At 42.1% G+C, this 18,337-nt stretch overlaps 1 protein-coding gene across 2 annotated transcripts in view; it reads right to left on the bottom strand.

Moving 5' to 3' along the window:
* The window catches only part of dio2 (iodothyronine deiodinase 2), a 46,697-nt gene that overhangs the window by 26,296 nt on the left and 2,064 nt on the right, over nucleotides 1-18,337 (bottom strand). Inside the window, exon 2 of one of the 2 annotated variants that reach the window (XM_062034742.1) lies at nucleotides 11,848-12,327. In XM_062034742.1, coding sequence (XP_061890726.1) covers nucleotides 11,848-12,327 — 480 coding nt within the window. Of the gene's footprint in view, nucleotides 1-11,323; nucleotides 12,328-18,337 lie in introns of those variants that run through there. The other variant, XM_062034741.1, reaches the window with a different exon arrangement.

Raw genomic sequence — 18,337 nt, 5'->3', positions numbered from 1 at the left:
AATCAATCAATCAATGTTTATTTATATAGCCCTAAATCACAAGTGTCTCAAAGGGCTGTACAAGCCACAACGACATCCTCGGTACAGAGCCCACATACGGGCAAGGAAAAACTCACCCCAGTGGGACGTCGGTGAATGACTATGAGAAACCTTGGAGAGGACCGCATATGTGGGTAACCCCCCCCCTCTAGGGGAGACCGAAAGCAACGGATGTCGAGTGGGTCTGACATAACATTGTGAAAGTCCAGTCCACAGTGGATCCAACACATCAGCGGGAGTCCAGTCCACAGCGGGGCCAACAGGAAACCATCCCGAGCGGAGACGGGTCAGCAGCGCAGAGATGTCCCCAACCGATGCACAGGCTAGTGGTCCACCCGGGGTCCCGGCTCTGGACAGCCAGCACTTCATCCATGGCCACCGGACCTATGCGACTCCCCCTCGCAAGGGACAGGGGAGAAGAGGAGAGAAGAAAAGAAACGGCAGATCAACTGGTCTAAAAAAGGGGGGGTCTATTTAAAGGCTAGATTATACAAATGAGTTTTAAGATGGGACTTAAATGCTTCTACTGAGGTAGCATCTCTAACTGTTACCGGGAGGGCATTCCAGAGTACTGGAGCCCGAATAGAAAACGCTCTATAGCCCGCAGACTTTTTTTTGGCTCTGGGAATCACTAATAAGCCGGAGTTCTTTGAACGCAGATTTCTTGTCGGGACATATGGTACAATACAATCGGCGAGATAGGCTGGAGCTAAACCGTGTAATATTTTATACGTAAGTAGTAAAACCTTAAAGTCGCATCTTAAGTGCACAGGAAGCCAGTGCAAGTGAGCCAGTATAGGTATATATGTATGTATATATGTATATAAAGGTATATACAGTATAGGCGTAATATGATCAAACTTTCTTGTTTTTGTCAAAAGCCTTGCAGCCGCATTTTGTACCAACTGTAATCTTTTAATGCTAGACATAGGGAGGCCCGAAAATAATACGTTACAGTAATCGAGACGAGACGTAACGAACGCATGAATAATGATCTCAGCGTCGCTAGTGGACAAGATGGAACGAATTTTAGCGATATTACTTAATACATAAAAGGTTATTACCACCAATACTTGATACATAAAAGGTTGTTACCACCAATACTTGATACATAAAAGGTTGTTACCACCAATACTTGATACATAAAAGGTTGTTACCACCAATACTTGATACATAAAAGGTTGTTACCACCAATACTTGATACATAAAAGGTTGTTACCACCAATACTTGATACATAAAAGGTTGCTACCACCAATACTTGATACATAAAAGGTTGTTACCACCAATACTCGATACATAAAAGGTTGTTACCACCAATACTTGATACATTAAAGGTTGTTACCTACCAATACTCTCATGGCTTCCATTAGATACAACCTACTAAATACATCATGAGTTGCCATGACAACACACTAATTATTATTCTAATGATTAAGATCACAACACAACAATTACAGACCATAATGACCCCAGCAACACCTGCCTCAGTAGCTGCAGATATCAATGATTTATTACATGAAATATCAATTATTTATTACATGAAATATCAATTATTTATTCATCAAAATGACAACAGCTTTAAAACTGAGCTGGCAATACAATACAATAACGATACAATAATGATACAATAACGATACAATAATGATTCAATAATGATACAAGACTAGCGATAACGATACAATAATGATACAAGACTAGTGATAACGATACAATAACGATACAAGACTAGCGATAACGATACAATAATGATGCAAGACTAGCAATAACGATACAATAAATATACAAGACTAGCGATAACGATAGAATAATGATACAAGACTAGCGATAACGATACAATGATACAAGACTAGCGATAACGACACAATAACGATACAAGACTAGCGATAACGATACAATAATGATGCAAGACTAGCGATAACGATACAATAAAGATGCAAGACTAGCGATAACGATACAATAATGATACAAGACTAGCGATAACGATACAATAATGATACAAGACTAGCGATAACGATACAATAATGATACAAGACTAGCGATAACGATACAATAATGATACAAGACTAGCGATAACGATACAATAATGATACAAGACTAGCGATAACGATACAATAATGATACAAGACTAGCGATAGCGATACAATAATGACACAAGACTAGCGATAACGATACAATAATGATACAAGACTAGCGATGACGATACAATAATGATACAAGACTAGCGATAACGATACAATAATGATACAAGACTAGCGATAACGATACAATAATGATACACGACTAGCGATAGCGATACAATAATGATACAAGACTAGCGATAGCGATACAATAATGATACAAGACTAGCGATAGCGATACAATAATGATACAAGACTAGCGATAACGATACAATAATGATACACGACTAGCGATAACGATACAATAATGATACAAGACTAGTGATAACGATACAATAATGATACAAGACTAGCGATAACGATACAATAATGATACAAGACTAGCGATAGCGATACAATAATGATACAAGACTAGCAATAGCGATACAATAATGATACAAGACTAGCAATAGCGATACAATAATGATACAAGACTAGCAATAGCGATACAATAATGATACAAGACTAGCGATAGCGATACAATAATGATACAAGACTAGCGATAGCGATACAATAATGATACAAGACTAGCGATAGCGATACAATAATGATACAAGACTAGCGATAGCGATACAATAATGATACAAGACTAGCGATAGCGATACAATAATGATACAAGACTAGCAATAGCGATACAATAATGGCACAAGACAAGCAATAAGGATACAATAATGATACAAGACTAGCAATAACGATACAATAATGATACAAGACAAGGGATAACAATACAATCATGATACAAGACTAGCAATAACGAAACAAAAATGATACAAGATAGTGATATTGATACAATAATGTATCATCAAACAATAATGACATTTGTGAAAGTTAGAGAATACAAAAATAATGCCATTGTAAGTTAATAATACTAACACAGTCACTCGTAAACGTGTTAGCATGTTAGTATATGCTAACGACGTTAGTGTCATAACATTACGCCAGCAGGTAGAAATATGCATGAAGACACTCCAACAGACGTCACACATGAGACGCTTTGGTAAGTAGGAATTGTTTTAGTTGTATTGTAAAACTTACTAATGTCACTTGGAGTTATGAATGAAGAATCCTTAGGAGTAGCAACGCTATGGACGGCTAGAATACATACATACGATACAATACTAGCACTCATTTAAAAGCATTGCAAAGCACATTGATGGTGAGAGCATCATAAGTGACACAACATTGATGGTGAGAGCATCATAAGTGACACAACATTGATGGTGAGAGCATCATAAGTGACACAACATTGATGGTGAGAGCATCATAAGTGACACAACATTGATGGTGAGAGCATCATAAGTGACACAACATTGATGGTGAGAGCAACATAAGTGACACAACATTGATGGTGAGAGCATCATAAGTGACACAACATTGATGGTGAGAGCAACATAAGTGACACAACATTGATGGTGAGAGCATCATAAGTGACACAACATTGATGGTGAGAGCAACATAAGTGACACAACATTGATGGTGAGAGCATCATAAGTGACACAACATTGATGGTGAGAGCAACATAAGTGACACAACATTGATGGTGAGAGCATCATAAGTGACACAACATTGATGGTGAGAGCATCATAAGTGACACAACATTGATGGTGAGAGCAACATAAGTGACACAACATTGATGGTGAGAGCATCATAAGTGACACAACATTGATGGTGAGAGCATCATAAGTGACACAACATTGATGGTGAGAGCATCATAAGTGACACAACATTGATGGTGAGAGCAACATAAGTGACACAACATTGATGGTGAGAGCATCATAAGTGACACAACATTGATGGTGAGAGCATCATAAGTGACACAACATTGATGGTGAGAGCATCATAAGTGACACAACATTGATGGTGAGAGCAACATAAGTGACACAACATTGATGGTGAGAGCATCATAAGTGACACAACATTGATGGTGAGAGCATCATAAGTGACACAACATTGATGGTGAGAGCATCATAAGTGACACAACATTGATGGTGAGAGCATCATAAGTGACACAACATTGATGGTGAGAGCAACATAAGTCCTTGTATGTGATTGGATGAAGCAGCTGTCTGTCATGTTGATGAGGTGCCACTTAAAGGCCTACTGAAATGAATTTTTTTTATTTAAACGGGGATAGCAGATCTATTCTATGTGTCATACTTGATCATTTCGCGATATTGCCATATTTTTGCTGAAAGGATTTAGTATAGAACAACGACGATAAAGATCGCAACTTTTGGTATCTGATAAAAAAAAGGCTTGCACCTACCGGAAGTAGCGTGACGTAGTCAGTTGAACATATACGCAAAGTTCCCTATTGTTTACAATGATGGCCGCATGAAGTGAGAGAGATTCGGACCGAGAAAGCGACGATTTCCCCGTTAATTTGAGTGAGGATGAAAGATTTGTGGATGAGGAAAGTGAGAGTGAAGGATTAGAGGGCAGTGGAAGCTATTCAGATAGGGAAGATGCTGTGAGAGGCGGGGGTGACCTGATATTCAGCTGGGAATGACTACAACAGTAAATAAACACAAGACATATATATACTCTATTAGCCACAACACAACCAGGCTTATATTTAATATGCCACAAATTAATCCTGCATAAAAACACCTACGTCTTTGTTATGCTAGCTCCTAGCTCCTCTGCTAGCTCCTAGCTCCATAGAACACGCCAATCCAATTCAAACACCTGCACAACACACACACTCACTCAGCCCAAAAGACCGTTCACCTAACCCAAGGTTCGTAAAGCTTATATATTTAAACAAAGTTACGTACGTGACGCGCACATACGGTCAAGCGATCAAATGTTTGGAAGCCAAAGCTGCATACTCACGGTAGCACGTCTGCGTCTTTGTCATCCAAATCAAAGTAATCCTGGTAAGAGTCTGTGTTGTCCCAGTTCTCTACAGGCGTCTGTGTATCCAAGTCAAAAGTCCTCCTGGTTAGAGTCTCTGTTATCCGAGTTCTTCCATCTTGACTGCATCTTTCGGGAATGTAAACAAAGAAACACCGGCTGTGTACGTGTTGCTGCTGGCTTCCTTCGCAAAATAGACGCTTCGCACCGACAACTTTCTTCTTTGCTTGCTCAGCTTCTTTCTCCATAATGCAATGAACATAATTGCAACAGATTCATGAACAAAGATGTCCACAATACACCCAGAATGAGATGAAAACAGCTATTTTGTACTGGCTTCAATGTGGAAGCCATACCCGTGTTCCCCGGGCTACGTCACGCGCATACGTCATCCTCAGAGGTGTTTTGAACCGGAAGTTCCCCGGGAAATGTAAAATGTCACTTTATAAGTTAACCCGGCCGTATTGGCATGTGTTGCAATGTTAAGATGTCATCATTGATATATAAACTATCAGACTGCGTAGTCGTGGCTTTCAGTAGGCCTTTCAAGTCGCCACGTGGAGATCAAGCCGTGACGCTGACGAGAGCCACGCTGGGAAATAGAAACCAGAACAGCCGACATGTTGGATCACGACAGAGTGAAAAGTTGTGTTCATCTTTTAAAGAATGAATATTTTATAGATGTGACAACAAAAGAGTTGCAAGGCTGCGTGCCGCCATTGTTGTTTCAATCCAACAGTCGCTTGGCGCTACATCACATCTATGAAGCCCCGCCCAGCCATCCTGATTACATCACATCTATGAAGCCCCGCCCAGTGGACCCCGACTTAAACAGGTGGAAACACTTATTGGGGTGTGACCATTTAGTGGTCAATTGTACGGAATATGTACTGTACTGTACAATCTACTAATAAATATGTAGTGTACTGTGCAATCTACTAATAAATATGTAGTGTACTGTGCAATCTACTAATAAATATGTACTGTACTGTGCAATCTACTAATAAATATGTACTGTACTGTACAATCTACTAATAAATATGTACTGTACTGTGCAATCTACTAATAAATATGTACTGAACTGTACAATCTACTAATAAATATGTACTGTACTGTGCAATCTACTAATAAATATGTACTGTACTGTACAATCTACTAATAAATATGTACTGTACTGTACAATCTACTAATAAATATGTACTGTACTGTGCAATCTACTAATACAAGTTTCAATCAATTCATGAGTTGTTGCTATCTGGAAGGAGTTTGCAATGCCTTGGAGCCCACATCCTTGTGTGGAGCCCACATCCTTGTGTGGAACCCACATCCTTGTGTGGAGCCCACATCCTTGTGTGGAGCTCGGCCAACTTCAAGGCTCTGGCAAGAGTCGGGTTAGCATGTGCCTGCACCTGGCTTTAATAGTACTGTATTCATGCTACAACACCTGGCTTTAATAGTACTGTATTCATGCTACAACACCCGGCTTTAATAGTACTGTATTCATGCTACAACACCCGGCTTTAATAGTACTGTATTCATGCTACAACACCCGGCTTTAATAGTACTGTATTCATGCTACAACACCCGGCTTTAATAGTACTGTATTCATGCTACAACACCCGGCTTTAATAGTACTGTATTCATGCTACAACACCCGGCTTTAATAGTACTGTATTCATGCTACAACACCCGGCTTTAATAGTACTGTATTCATGCTACAACACCCGGCTTTAATAGTACTGTATTCATGCTACAACACCCGGCTTTAATAGTACTGTATTCATGCTACAACACCCGGCTTTAATAGTACTGTATTCATGCTACAACATGACCTCAGAATGTTGAACACATCAAGTTGTAAAGCAAGAATGCCAAATAGTTTGCTTTTCCAAAGTAAATGTCCTCAGCGCCAGAATGCTAGCTGCCACGTTCTCAACAAATCCCAAAATAACCCATTGGACCTAAGTCGGGGTGTCCAAACTATGGCCCGCGAGACGTCTTGAATCTTACCCACAGGGAGACTGCATTTATTTTAATAGCCTTACAATTTTGATGCTGCTTTGACGTCAACATCTAGTGGACAACGTGAGTACTTCAGGTCAATGGCCTTTAATTATGCTCTGAATGCAAACAGCCTTCCCTAATCATTGGGCAAAAAAAAAGGTTAAGGTTAGGCCTTCGACCAATTATTTTTTTGCCCAATGCGGCACCCAAGTCAAGAAGTCTGGGCACCATCCATCCATCCATCTTCTTCCGCTTATCCGAGGTCATGCCGCGGGGGCAGCAGCCTAAGCAGGAAAGCCCAGACTTCCCTCTCCCCAGCCACTTGGTCCAGCTCCTCCCGGGGGATCCCGAGGCGTTCCCAGGCCAGCCGGGAGACATAGTCTTCCCAACGTGTCCTGGGTCTTCCCCGTGGCCTCCTACCAGTCAGACGTGCCTTCGGGTGGCATCCTGACCAAATGCCCGAACCACCTCATCTGGTTCCTCTCCATGTGGAGGAGCAGCGGCTTTACTTTGAGCTCCTCCCGGATGGCAGAGCTTCTCACCCTATCTCTAAGGGAGAGACCCACCACCCGGCGGAGGAAACTCATTTGGGCCGCTTGTACCCGTGATCTTGTCCTTTCGGTCATAACCCAAAGCTCATGACCATAGGTGAGGATGGGAACGTAGATCGACCGCTAAATTGAGAGCTTTGCCTTCCGGCTCAGCTCCTTCTTCACCACAACGGATCGATACAGCGTCCGCATTACTGAAGACGCCGCACCGATCCGCCTGTCCATCTCACCATCCACTCTTCCCTCACTCGTGAACAAGACTCCCAGGTACTTGAACTCCTCCACTTGGGGCAAGATCTCCTCCCCAACCCGGAGATGGCACTCCACCCTTTTCCGGGCGAGAACCATGGACTCGGAAGTCTGGGCACCCCTGATCCACCTGTCGATCTCACCATCCACTCTTCCCTCACTCGTGAACAAGACTCCGAGGTACTTGAACTCCTCCACTTGGGGAAAGATCTCCTCCGCAACCCGGAGATGGCACTCCACCCTTTTCCGGGCGAGAACCATGGACTCGGACTTGGAGGTGCTGATTCTCATCCCAGTCGCTTCACACTCAGCTGCGAACCGATCCAGTGAGAGCTGAAGATCCTGGCCAGATGAAGCCATCAGGACCACATCATCTGCAAAAAACAGAGACCTAATCCTGCAGCCACCAAACCGGATCCCATCAACGCCTTGACTGCGAGAACCATGGACTCGGAAGTCTGGGCACCCCTGACCTAAATAAATGACCTGCACATGGAGGTCAAAAAAGATTTTCGAATTTTGGAAGATCACTGGTACTCTTTCAAAGCATTGACTCTGGCACGGATAGTCTGAACGCCGGTGACTTACATGAAGTCCGAAGCTTAGAAGGGGACATAGTGTGCTACATGTAGACAGACTCATGAGGACATAGTGTGCTACATGTAGACAGACTCACGAGGACATAGTGTGCTACATGTAGACAGACTCATGAGGACATAGTGTGCTACATGTAGACGGACTCATGAGGACATAGTGTGCTACATGTAGACAGACTCATGAGGACATAGTGTGCTACATGTAGACAGACTCATGAGGACATAGTGTGCTACATGTAGACGGACTCATGAGGACATAGTGTGCTACATGTAGACAGACTCATGAGGACATAGTGTGCTACATGTAGACAGACTCATGAGGACATAGTGTGCTACATGTAGACAGACTCATGAGGACATAGTGTGCTACATGTAGACAGACTCATGAGGACATAGTGTGCTACATGTAGACAGACTCATGCGGGTCAAACACAACAATAACTCCATCGCTTCCTGAAGTGCAATTGTGAGTTTGGGGCTGAGCTCATTTGCCAGCCCTTTGAAGGCGGCAGTCAATGGAGGTGCGTGAATGAGAACAATTGGGGGAAGTTCGCAGTGACCTAATTGGACTGAGCGATACGGTGTGCCAAATGCCACTTGGGAAGGCACGGATGCTCGGACTAAAAAATGTTTACTTTCCAGTTTAGAAAGAGAAGGTTTTGTTCACATGTTTTGGTAGAAGCAGTAGTGTTGACATTGCAGTGGGTGGACTATAAAACCAGGGGACAAGTTGGGTACCAAGTCAATTGGAACATGTAGAGTGCAGTGGGTGGACTATAAAACCAGGGGACAAGTTGGGTACCAAGTCAATTGGAACATGTAGAGTGCAGTGGGTGGACTATAAAACCAGGGGACAAGTTGGGTACCAAGTCAATTGTAACATGTAGAGTGCAGTGGGTGGACTATAAAACCAGGGGACAAGTTGGGTATCAAGTCAATTGTAACATGTAGAGTGCAGTGGGTGGGCTATAAAACCAGGGGACAAGTTGGGTACCAAGTCAATTGTAACATGTAGAGTGCAGTGGGTGGACTATAAAACCAGGGGACAAGTTGGGTACCAAGTCAATTGGAACATGTAGAGTGCAATGGGTCGACTATAAAACCAGGGGACAAGTTGGGTATCAAGTCAATTGTAACATGTAGAGTGCAGTGGGTGGACTATAAAACCAGGGGACAAGTTGGGTATCAAGTCAATTGTAACATGTAGAGTGCAGTGGGTCGACTATAAAACCAGGGGACAGGTTGGGTATCAAGTCAATTGTAACATGTAGAGTGCAATGGGTCGACTATAAAACCAGGGGACAGGTTGGGTATCAAGTCAATTGTAACATGTAGAGCACTGGAATGGGTGGACTATAAAACCAGGGGACAAGTTGGGTATCAAGTCAATTGTAACATGTAGAGTGCAATGGGTGGACTATAAAACCAGGGGACAATTTGGGTACCAAGTCAATTGTAACATGTAGAGCACTGGAATGGGAATCTTAACACAGTGGAGCCCGTTTCAGTTGACATGTCCATCCATAGAAGTGAAGTTTACAGCCAATGTTTGCACATTTACTCGTGACTGAGATAAAGAACCTTTTTTCGAACCTATGACAATTGACATGGTTTTCCTCCGTTTACGCAAAATTGACATTTTGTGTTCGAAAGAACGGCTGAAGGACACATTTGGTGCCACGCCGAAGCGTTGAAGGTGAGCATCAGCTGTATGTTTGTTTTGATGGCTGTTGACATCTTTACCAACCCGCTTTTGCAAAAAACAAGGAATCCTTGACGTTTTGAAGATGACGTGAGCAGACTGAAAAATGTCCCTTTGGGAGAACTCTGACCTAAACGGGTTCCACAGTGCAAGAAAGGGCAAAATAAATCAAACAACATGGTAAACAATAGCTAAGCCTTCAAAAGCCTGGGTTCAAGTGAATGTTTACAACCTTTGTGTCTACAATCCAAAGAGGTTCTTTAGGTCTTCAAAAAATGATGCGATTTTCTTATTCTTATAGCCACACCCGTGTTGAGTTCCGTAGCTGACGGTTTGGGCCAGAGGTTGTCACGTGACAACCTCTGAGCAAGGCAGCAGTTGTGGGTGAAACCTTCAGGTACGGAACTAAACACAGGTCTGGCTATAAGACATACTTGCCAACCCTCCCGGTTTTACCGGGAGACTCCCGGTATTCAGCGCCTATCCCGATAACCTCCCGGCAGAAATGTTCTCCCGACAAACTCCCGGTATTCAGCCGGAGCTGGAGGCCACGCCCCCTCCAGCTCAACGCGGACCTGAGTGGGGACAGCCGGTTCTCACGTCCGCTTTCCCACAATATAAACAGCTTGCCTGCCCAATGACGTCATAACATCTAGGGCTTTTAGAGAGTAGAGTGCACAACTGCGCACACAACAAGGAGACCAAGCAGAAGAACAAGGAAGTTACAGACATGGCGACGCCGAAGACGAGCAAGATGAAGAAATACGCTTGCAAGTTCCAAAACCAATGGAAACAAGAATTTCAGTTCATCCAGGACAGTTCGAAGGGGAAGGGGTATGTAATTATGTTGCCTGTACATTTTGTAGAACAGACTTCTCCGTTGAACACGGTGGCCGAAATGATATACTCATCATGAACGGAGAAGTTAAACAGGACAAAACTGCCATCTAATGGATAGCCTCCGAAACACTGAAATTCAAGTATTTATTTTATTTATATGTATAATAAAATAAATATATATATATATATATATATATATATATATATATATATATATATATAGCTAGAATTCACTGAAAGTCAAGTACTACTCCCCTATTAACCACGCCCCCCGCCCCCAACCACGCCCCCCGCCCACCCCGACCACGCCCCTACCCCCCTCCTCCCGGTATCGGAGATCTCAAGGTTGGCAAGTATGCTATAAGAGTAACAACTTTTGTAAAATGTTTGTATTTTACAGTACAACAAAGTTGTTGTTTTTCTACAGCCGAGTGCCCAAAGTGCGGGGACCATTTTTTCTATGAAATGTAATGAATTCATTATTAAACATTTTACACAAATGATGTCAATTGTTTTGTTCTGCTACCTTAGCATAGTTTTAGCATCCAAAACATATCAAAGTGGGCCCCTTTCATTTTTGGAAACCCTAGTCCTAAAGCCTCAAAAGGAATCGTGCAACAGCAGCAAAAATTGCGTTAAGTCATACGGAAGTCTACGTACTGAAGTTAGTCAGTTAATCATTTGGAATGTCTCAAATACGTGAAATGGATATTTCCTCTTCTGTGCTTGTTGTTGTTTGCTTCTACCGTTTCCCGTAGCTTTTTTCCAGCCATCGTCGCACATCCTTCAAATTGTAAAAGAAAGGCCCCTTGCCACCGAGGTAGCTCACCTTTCTGTGGTGGACTATACACACCCGTTCATTGGACACGCCGTAAGCCACATTGGCGTTGTTGTCCATACAGTCGGCCACCAGCTGCAGCTGCGGGGGAAGGGAGAAGTGGTCCATGAGCTCCCGCGCCGCCCCCAGCCTCTCCTCTAAACTTTGATGCTTCCGCACGTTAAAAGAGTAGGAGCCCATAGGCGGGGCCGACCAGCCGTCGGACGGGTGAGCCTCGTCGATGTACACCAAGAGGAAATCAGCCACGTCGCTGAAGTCTTCCACCAGCCGCCGGAAAGCTGGCAAGTGGCTGACGAAGGGCGGTCAGGTGGCCGAGCCAAAGTTGACCACCAGAGGGCGATCGGATGACTCGAAATCCAGGAGGCGGCATTCGTCCCAGGTTCGGACCGTAGCATCGGTCTGCTCAAAAGGTATGGCGCTGACCTTGTGACGCAATGGAGGACTCTCCGGCACCTTCACCACTTTGGAGTTGGGTGCCTCACAGCCAAGTTTGACCTGAGGATGGCAAAAGAATTGGTTGCTTGCGATTACATTTATGTGCACACAGTACTCCGAAATAAAGTCAATATCCTGAAAACTTTGAAGGAATGTCAACACAATCTAAGGACATTTTTCTTTTATTCAAAAATACATTGTGAACCCCATAAATATAAATGATATTAATGATAACAAACCCAGACTGTAGGGTTGTCGATAACAACTCTACCCCCAACAAACAATGATAACTGATTTGTTTACACCTTAAACAAATTCAAACAAAATGATATACACTAGCGTTCAAAAGTTTGGGGTCACATTGAAATGTCCTTATTTTTGAAGGAAAAGCACTGTACTTTTCAATGCAGATAACTCTAAACTACCGCAATTTCCGGACTATAAGCCGCACCTGACTATAAGCCGCACCAGCTAAATTGAGGGGAAAATACAGATTGCTCCATATATAAGCCGCACCCGACTATAAGGCGCAGGGTTTTGATGTGTAATTAGCGTAGTATATAGGGGTTCCTGCTACCACGGAGGGGATTGTCGGGACAGAAATGACTGTTTGGGAACGCAAAGCGTCCCATTTATTAACAATAAATCTTTCAATCAAACTTTCACATCTTTGACATGGCGAGCAGCATTCGTGCAGAGTACAAATAATACAACGGTGCAAAGTAATACAAAGTGCTCGCCTGTACGTTATCAAAATAACCAGCCTACCGGTATATGAAAAGTCAGTCTTTAATCATTGTGTCATCGTCTTCCTCCTGCGTACTAAAACCACCGAAATCCTCTTTGTCGGTGTCGGAGAAGAACAGGCCGTAAATAAGCTGCACCCTTGTATAAGCCGCACCCTTGTATAAGCCGCAGGGACCAGAACGAGGGGGAAAAGTAGCGGCTTATAGTCCGGAAATTACGGTAGTCTTAACTTTACAGAAATACACTCTATACATTGCTAATGTGGTAAATGACTACTCTAGCTGCAAATGTCTGCTTTTTGGTGCAATATCTACATAGGTGTATAGAGGCCCATTTCCAGCAACTATCACTCCAGTGTTCTAATGGTACAATGTGTTTGCTCATTGGCTCAGAAGGCTAATTGATGATTAGAAAACCCTTGTGCAATCATGTTCACACATCTGAAAACACTTTAGCTCGTTACAGAAGCTACAAAACTGACCTTCCTTTGAGCAGATTGACTTTCTGGAGCATCACATTTGTGGGCTCAATTAAACGCTCAAAATGGCCAGAAAAAGAGAACTTTCATCTGAAACTCCACAGTCTATTCTTGTTCTTAGAAATGAAGGCTCGAACACTAAATTGTTTGGGTGACCCCAAACTTTTGAACGGTAGTGTATATATTCATTATTGTATTTAAACACTCAAATAAAAATATAAAAAGCTATCTAGATGTATGCAGATGACACGGTTATTTCTACTTGGGGAAGGAACGCTGAAACGCTTGCCAGAAAACGTCCATCAGCCATGGAGAAGGTGGCCACATGGCTGCATGACTCTAGTCTTACATTCAACATCAAGGAAACGGCAACAATGTGTTTTGTAAACAAATATAAAACGTCATCCTTTCCGAATATAACTGTTGATAAGGTAATAATACCAACTGTTAGTGAATATCGCTACCTGGGTGCCATTTTAGAGCCGACACTTGGCTTAAAGGCCTACTGAAAGCCACTACTAGCGACCACGCAGTCTGATAGTTTATATATCAATGATGACATCTTAACATTGCAACACATGCCAATACGGCCGGGTTAACTTATAAAGTGACATTTTAAATTTCCCGGGAAATATCCGGCTGAAACGTCGCGGTATGATGACGTATGCGCGTGACGTAGTCAGTTAAACGGAAGTTATGGTACCCCGTAGAATCCTATACAAAAAGCTCTGTTTTCATTTCATAATTCCACAGTATTCTGGACATCTTTTGCAATTTGTTTAATGAACAATGAAGGCTGCAAAGAAGACAGTTGTAGGTGGGATCGGTGTATTAGCAGCGGACTACAGCAACACAACCAGGAGGACTTTGTTGGAGAGCAGACTCGCTAGCCGGCGACCTCACCTTGACTTCCTACGTCTCCGGGCCGCCAAACGCAACGGGTGAAGTCCTTCGTCCTTCTGCCGATCGCTGGAACGCAGGTGAGCACGGGTGTTGATGAGCAGATGAAGGCTGGCTGGCGTAGGTGGAGAGCTAATGTTTTTAGCATAGCTCTGTGCGGTCCGGTTGCTAAGTTGCTAAATTAGCTTCAATGGCGTCGTTAGCACAGCATTGTTAAGCTTCGCCAGCCTGGAAAGCATTAACCGTGTATTTACATGTCCACGGTTTAATAGTATTGTTGATTTTCTATCTATCCTTCCAGTCAGGGGTTTATTTCTTTTGTTTCTATATGCAGTTAAAGCAAGATGCTATCACGTTAGCTTTTAGCTAAAGCATTTCGCCGATGTATTGTCGTGGAGATAAAAGGCACTGAATGTCCATTTGGCGTTCTGGACTCTCATTTTCAAGAGGATATAGTATCCCAGGTGCTTTAAAATACAAATCTGTGATCCACAATAGAAAAAGGAGAGAGTGTGGAATCCAATGAGCCGGATTGTACCTAAGTTACGGTCAGAGCGAAAAAAAATATGTATTTCACTGCATTCTAGTCCGTCACTCTAACGTTCCTCATCCACGAATCTTTCATCCTCGCTCAAATTAATGGGGTAATGGTCCGAATAGCTCTAGCTGCGTTGAAAACAATAGGAAAATATGAGGGAGTGAACAATTGACTACGTCACGCTACTTCCGGTAGGGGCAAGGTTGTTTTTTTTATCAGAGACCAAAAGTTGCGAACTTTATCTACGTTGTTCTCTACTAAATCCTTTCAGCAAAAATATGGCAATATCGCAAAATGATCAAGTATGACACATAGAATGGATCTGCTATCCCCGTTTAAATTAAAACATTTCATTTCAGTACGCCTTTAAAGAACATATCAAACAGAGGCTTTAGTACAACATCAAAATTATTTTAAAAGTATTTTAATGCAATGATTATGTCTGCTTTTTATTGTTGTATAAGATGTCGGTCGCAGGCAAGCAAAATGACACTGAGGCCATTGGAGACTTTGCACAAACAATCCCTCAAAATCCTTGAGCAAAAACCACAACATCACTGGTTAGTTCTTCAAAAATATAGATTGTTAAATGTTGCTAGCATTCAAAGATTAGCATCAATACCAATGGCCCATGGAATCCTACATAACACTGCACCAGCGCCACTTGAGCACTTTGTCCACTTTACATGTGCTGTGACAAGTAGAAACACAGGAGCCTCCACCAGGGGGCAGTGTAGCATACCCAGATGTAAACCCTCTTTTGCACAATCAGCCTTTTTCATATGAAGTCATAAAGGAATGAAACCACCTCACAACAAACTTGACAAGTCCAACAGATGACTCTTCATTCACAATTGAAGTCAAAAAGTGTCTTTGGAGCAATCAAAGCTGCTCACACGGTCAATAAGGCGGACACTATGATTGACACATGTGTGTTATATTTATGCATGAGAGCATTTTGTTGTAAAGTGTGAGGTGTGTGTGTGTTCAAATCATGCTTGTTTTTGCAAATGATGACAAACGTGAATAAGAGCATGTGTTGTGTAGTTATGATGTAAAGGAGGGGTGGTTGTAATGTAGAAGTATGTGTACATGAGAGGGCATTTTATGACTATTTGATGACTTCATTTTATTGTTGTAATTGTATTGCATGTTGTAGTATATTTTTAATTTAGGTAGCCAGGGACTGCAGATGGAAATGAGCTATTTGGCTATAATCTGGAGCAGAATATACAGTATCTGTCTTTGATTTGAAGGTATCTGTGCATTGTCCCTTCCTATAGATTAATCATGATTAATCACAGCAGTGTACTTGTCAGGTTGTGTAAATGGTCAATAAAAAGAGAATACAACAAATCCTGTTCAACTTATATTCAATTGAATAGACTGCAAAGACAAGATATTTCATGTTCACACTGACAAACTTTCTTATTTTATGCAAATAATCATGAACTTAGAATTAAATGGCAGCAAAAAAGGCATGTTCACCACTGTGTTACATGGCCTTTCCTTTGAACAACACTCAGTTTTGGTTTGGGAAGTGAGGAGACACATTTTTGAAGTGGAATTCTTTCCCATTCTTGCTTGATGTACAGCTTAAGTTGTTCAACAGTCTCCCTTCTCATATTTTAGCCTTCATATTGCACGTCATTTATTAGCTAACCACTAAGCGCTTGAATGTAAACAAAGGTAGGCGGATCGATACAAATATCGACAGTAATGATACCAAGTAAATTGTCAGTATATGGTCTATACAACTAGATTGGATTGATATATTTTTATCATCAACAAAATATGTTGTCCTTTTTGTTATTGTTAAACTCCGGAAGTAAGTCCCTGGACACAGGAAGGAAATCCCTGGACACAGGAAGGAAGTCCCTGGACACAGGAAGTAAGTCCCTGGACACAGGAAGGAAATCCCTGGACACAGGAAGGAAGTCCCTGGACACAGGAAGTAAGTTCCTGGACACAGGAGGGAAGTCCCTGGACACAGGAGGGAAGTCCCTGGACACAGGAAGTAAGTCCCTGCACACAGGAAGTAAGTCCCTGGACACAGGAAGTAAGTCCCTGGACACAGGAAGTAAGTCCTTGGACACAGGAAGTAAGTCCTTGGACACAGGAAGGAAGTCCATGGACACAGGAAGTAAGTCCTTGGACACAGGAAGGAAGTCCCTGGACACAGGAAGGAAGTCCCTGGACACAGGAAGTAAGTCCCTGGACACAGGAAGTAAGTCCTTGGACACAGGAAGTAAGTCCCTGGACACAGGAAGTAAGTCCCTGGACACAGGAAGTAAGTCCTTGGACACAGGAAGTAAGTCCTTGGACACAGGAAGGAAGTCCCTGGACACAGGAAGTAAGTCCCTGGACACAGGAAGTAAGTCCCTGGACACAGGAAGTAAGTCCCTGGACACAGGAGGGCTTTAAGGGCAAAAACAAATGTGTTAAATCAGATATTGATATCGTTCCACCGACTTCCTGTGGCAGATATATATGTTGTGAAATGAACTATTTACTTGGAAATATTTTGTAAATGTTTATTTACATAACTTTATTGTTTCCAAACAGTGTCTGTAACACGGCAGTAAAACTTCTTGGTCTGGTTCCCTTATTTGTGTTCCTTTACGTCTAGAGACCTTATTTGTGTTCCTTTACGTCTAGAGACTGCAGTTGCTAGGGCTTAAGGTCACAGGACATACTTAGCATGTTTGTTCCTAGAGCCTACACAAATCTTGGGGGGTCAGCCGCTCCACGGTCATGGAATGACTCACAAAAGGATCTGAGACCACCTGAGCTGATCACTTTGGGGGAATTTCAGGCCATTTTAAAGGATTTATTTCTATTGGGCATTGTACTTATTTTGAAGTTGTTTTTACTGGAACATTTAGTTTGATGTAAATGACTTGTAATTGTGGTGTGTGACTGCTGCTGGTTTTCTTGTTCTTATATGTAGTTCTGTAACTTGGTTTTTGATGCCCCGTTGTCCGGGTCACTCTTGGAAAAGAGATTTTAAGCTCAATGATGTTTTTACCTGCTTAAATTAAGGATGTTGGATTACTCTGGGGACTTTAGTCCTGATCTGAGGCCATGTTTTCTATGGGTCTCCATTTTATTTGTATTATTATATCCGAGTCTGTGTATTCTATTGTAAAATAGACTTTTATGGGTGCAGTGCAGCTTTTTATATCCACTAACATATATGAAAAACAAAAATATTGTAATAAATACTACATATTGCGTACTAATAAAAGATATTTTTTATGTATTTTTAAAAAAAATGCTAAAAACAGATATACATATATGAAGACACAACTTTATTTAGGAATATTATTAATAACTATTAGTTGAAACATTTGAGCTTTTTCTCATGACATTCTGATTGATGTTTTTTTGCTCTTTTCTCTTACATT

The sequence above is a fragment of the Entelurus aequoreus genome, linkage group LG23 (assembly GCF_033978785.1).
Source record: "Entelurus aequoreus isolate RoL-2023_Sb linkage group LG23, RoL_Eaeq_v1.1, whole genome shotgun sequence".
Lineage (NCBI taxonomy): Eukaryota > Metazoa > Chordata > Actinopteri > Syngnathiformes > Syngnathidae > Entelurus > Entelurus aequoreus.
The sequence above is the reverse complement of the archived record's forward strand: the minus strand, read 5'-3'. Positions and strand labels throughout refer to the sequence as shown.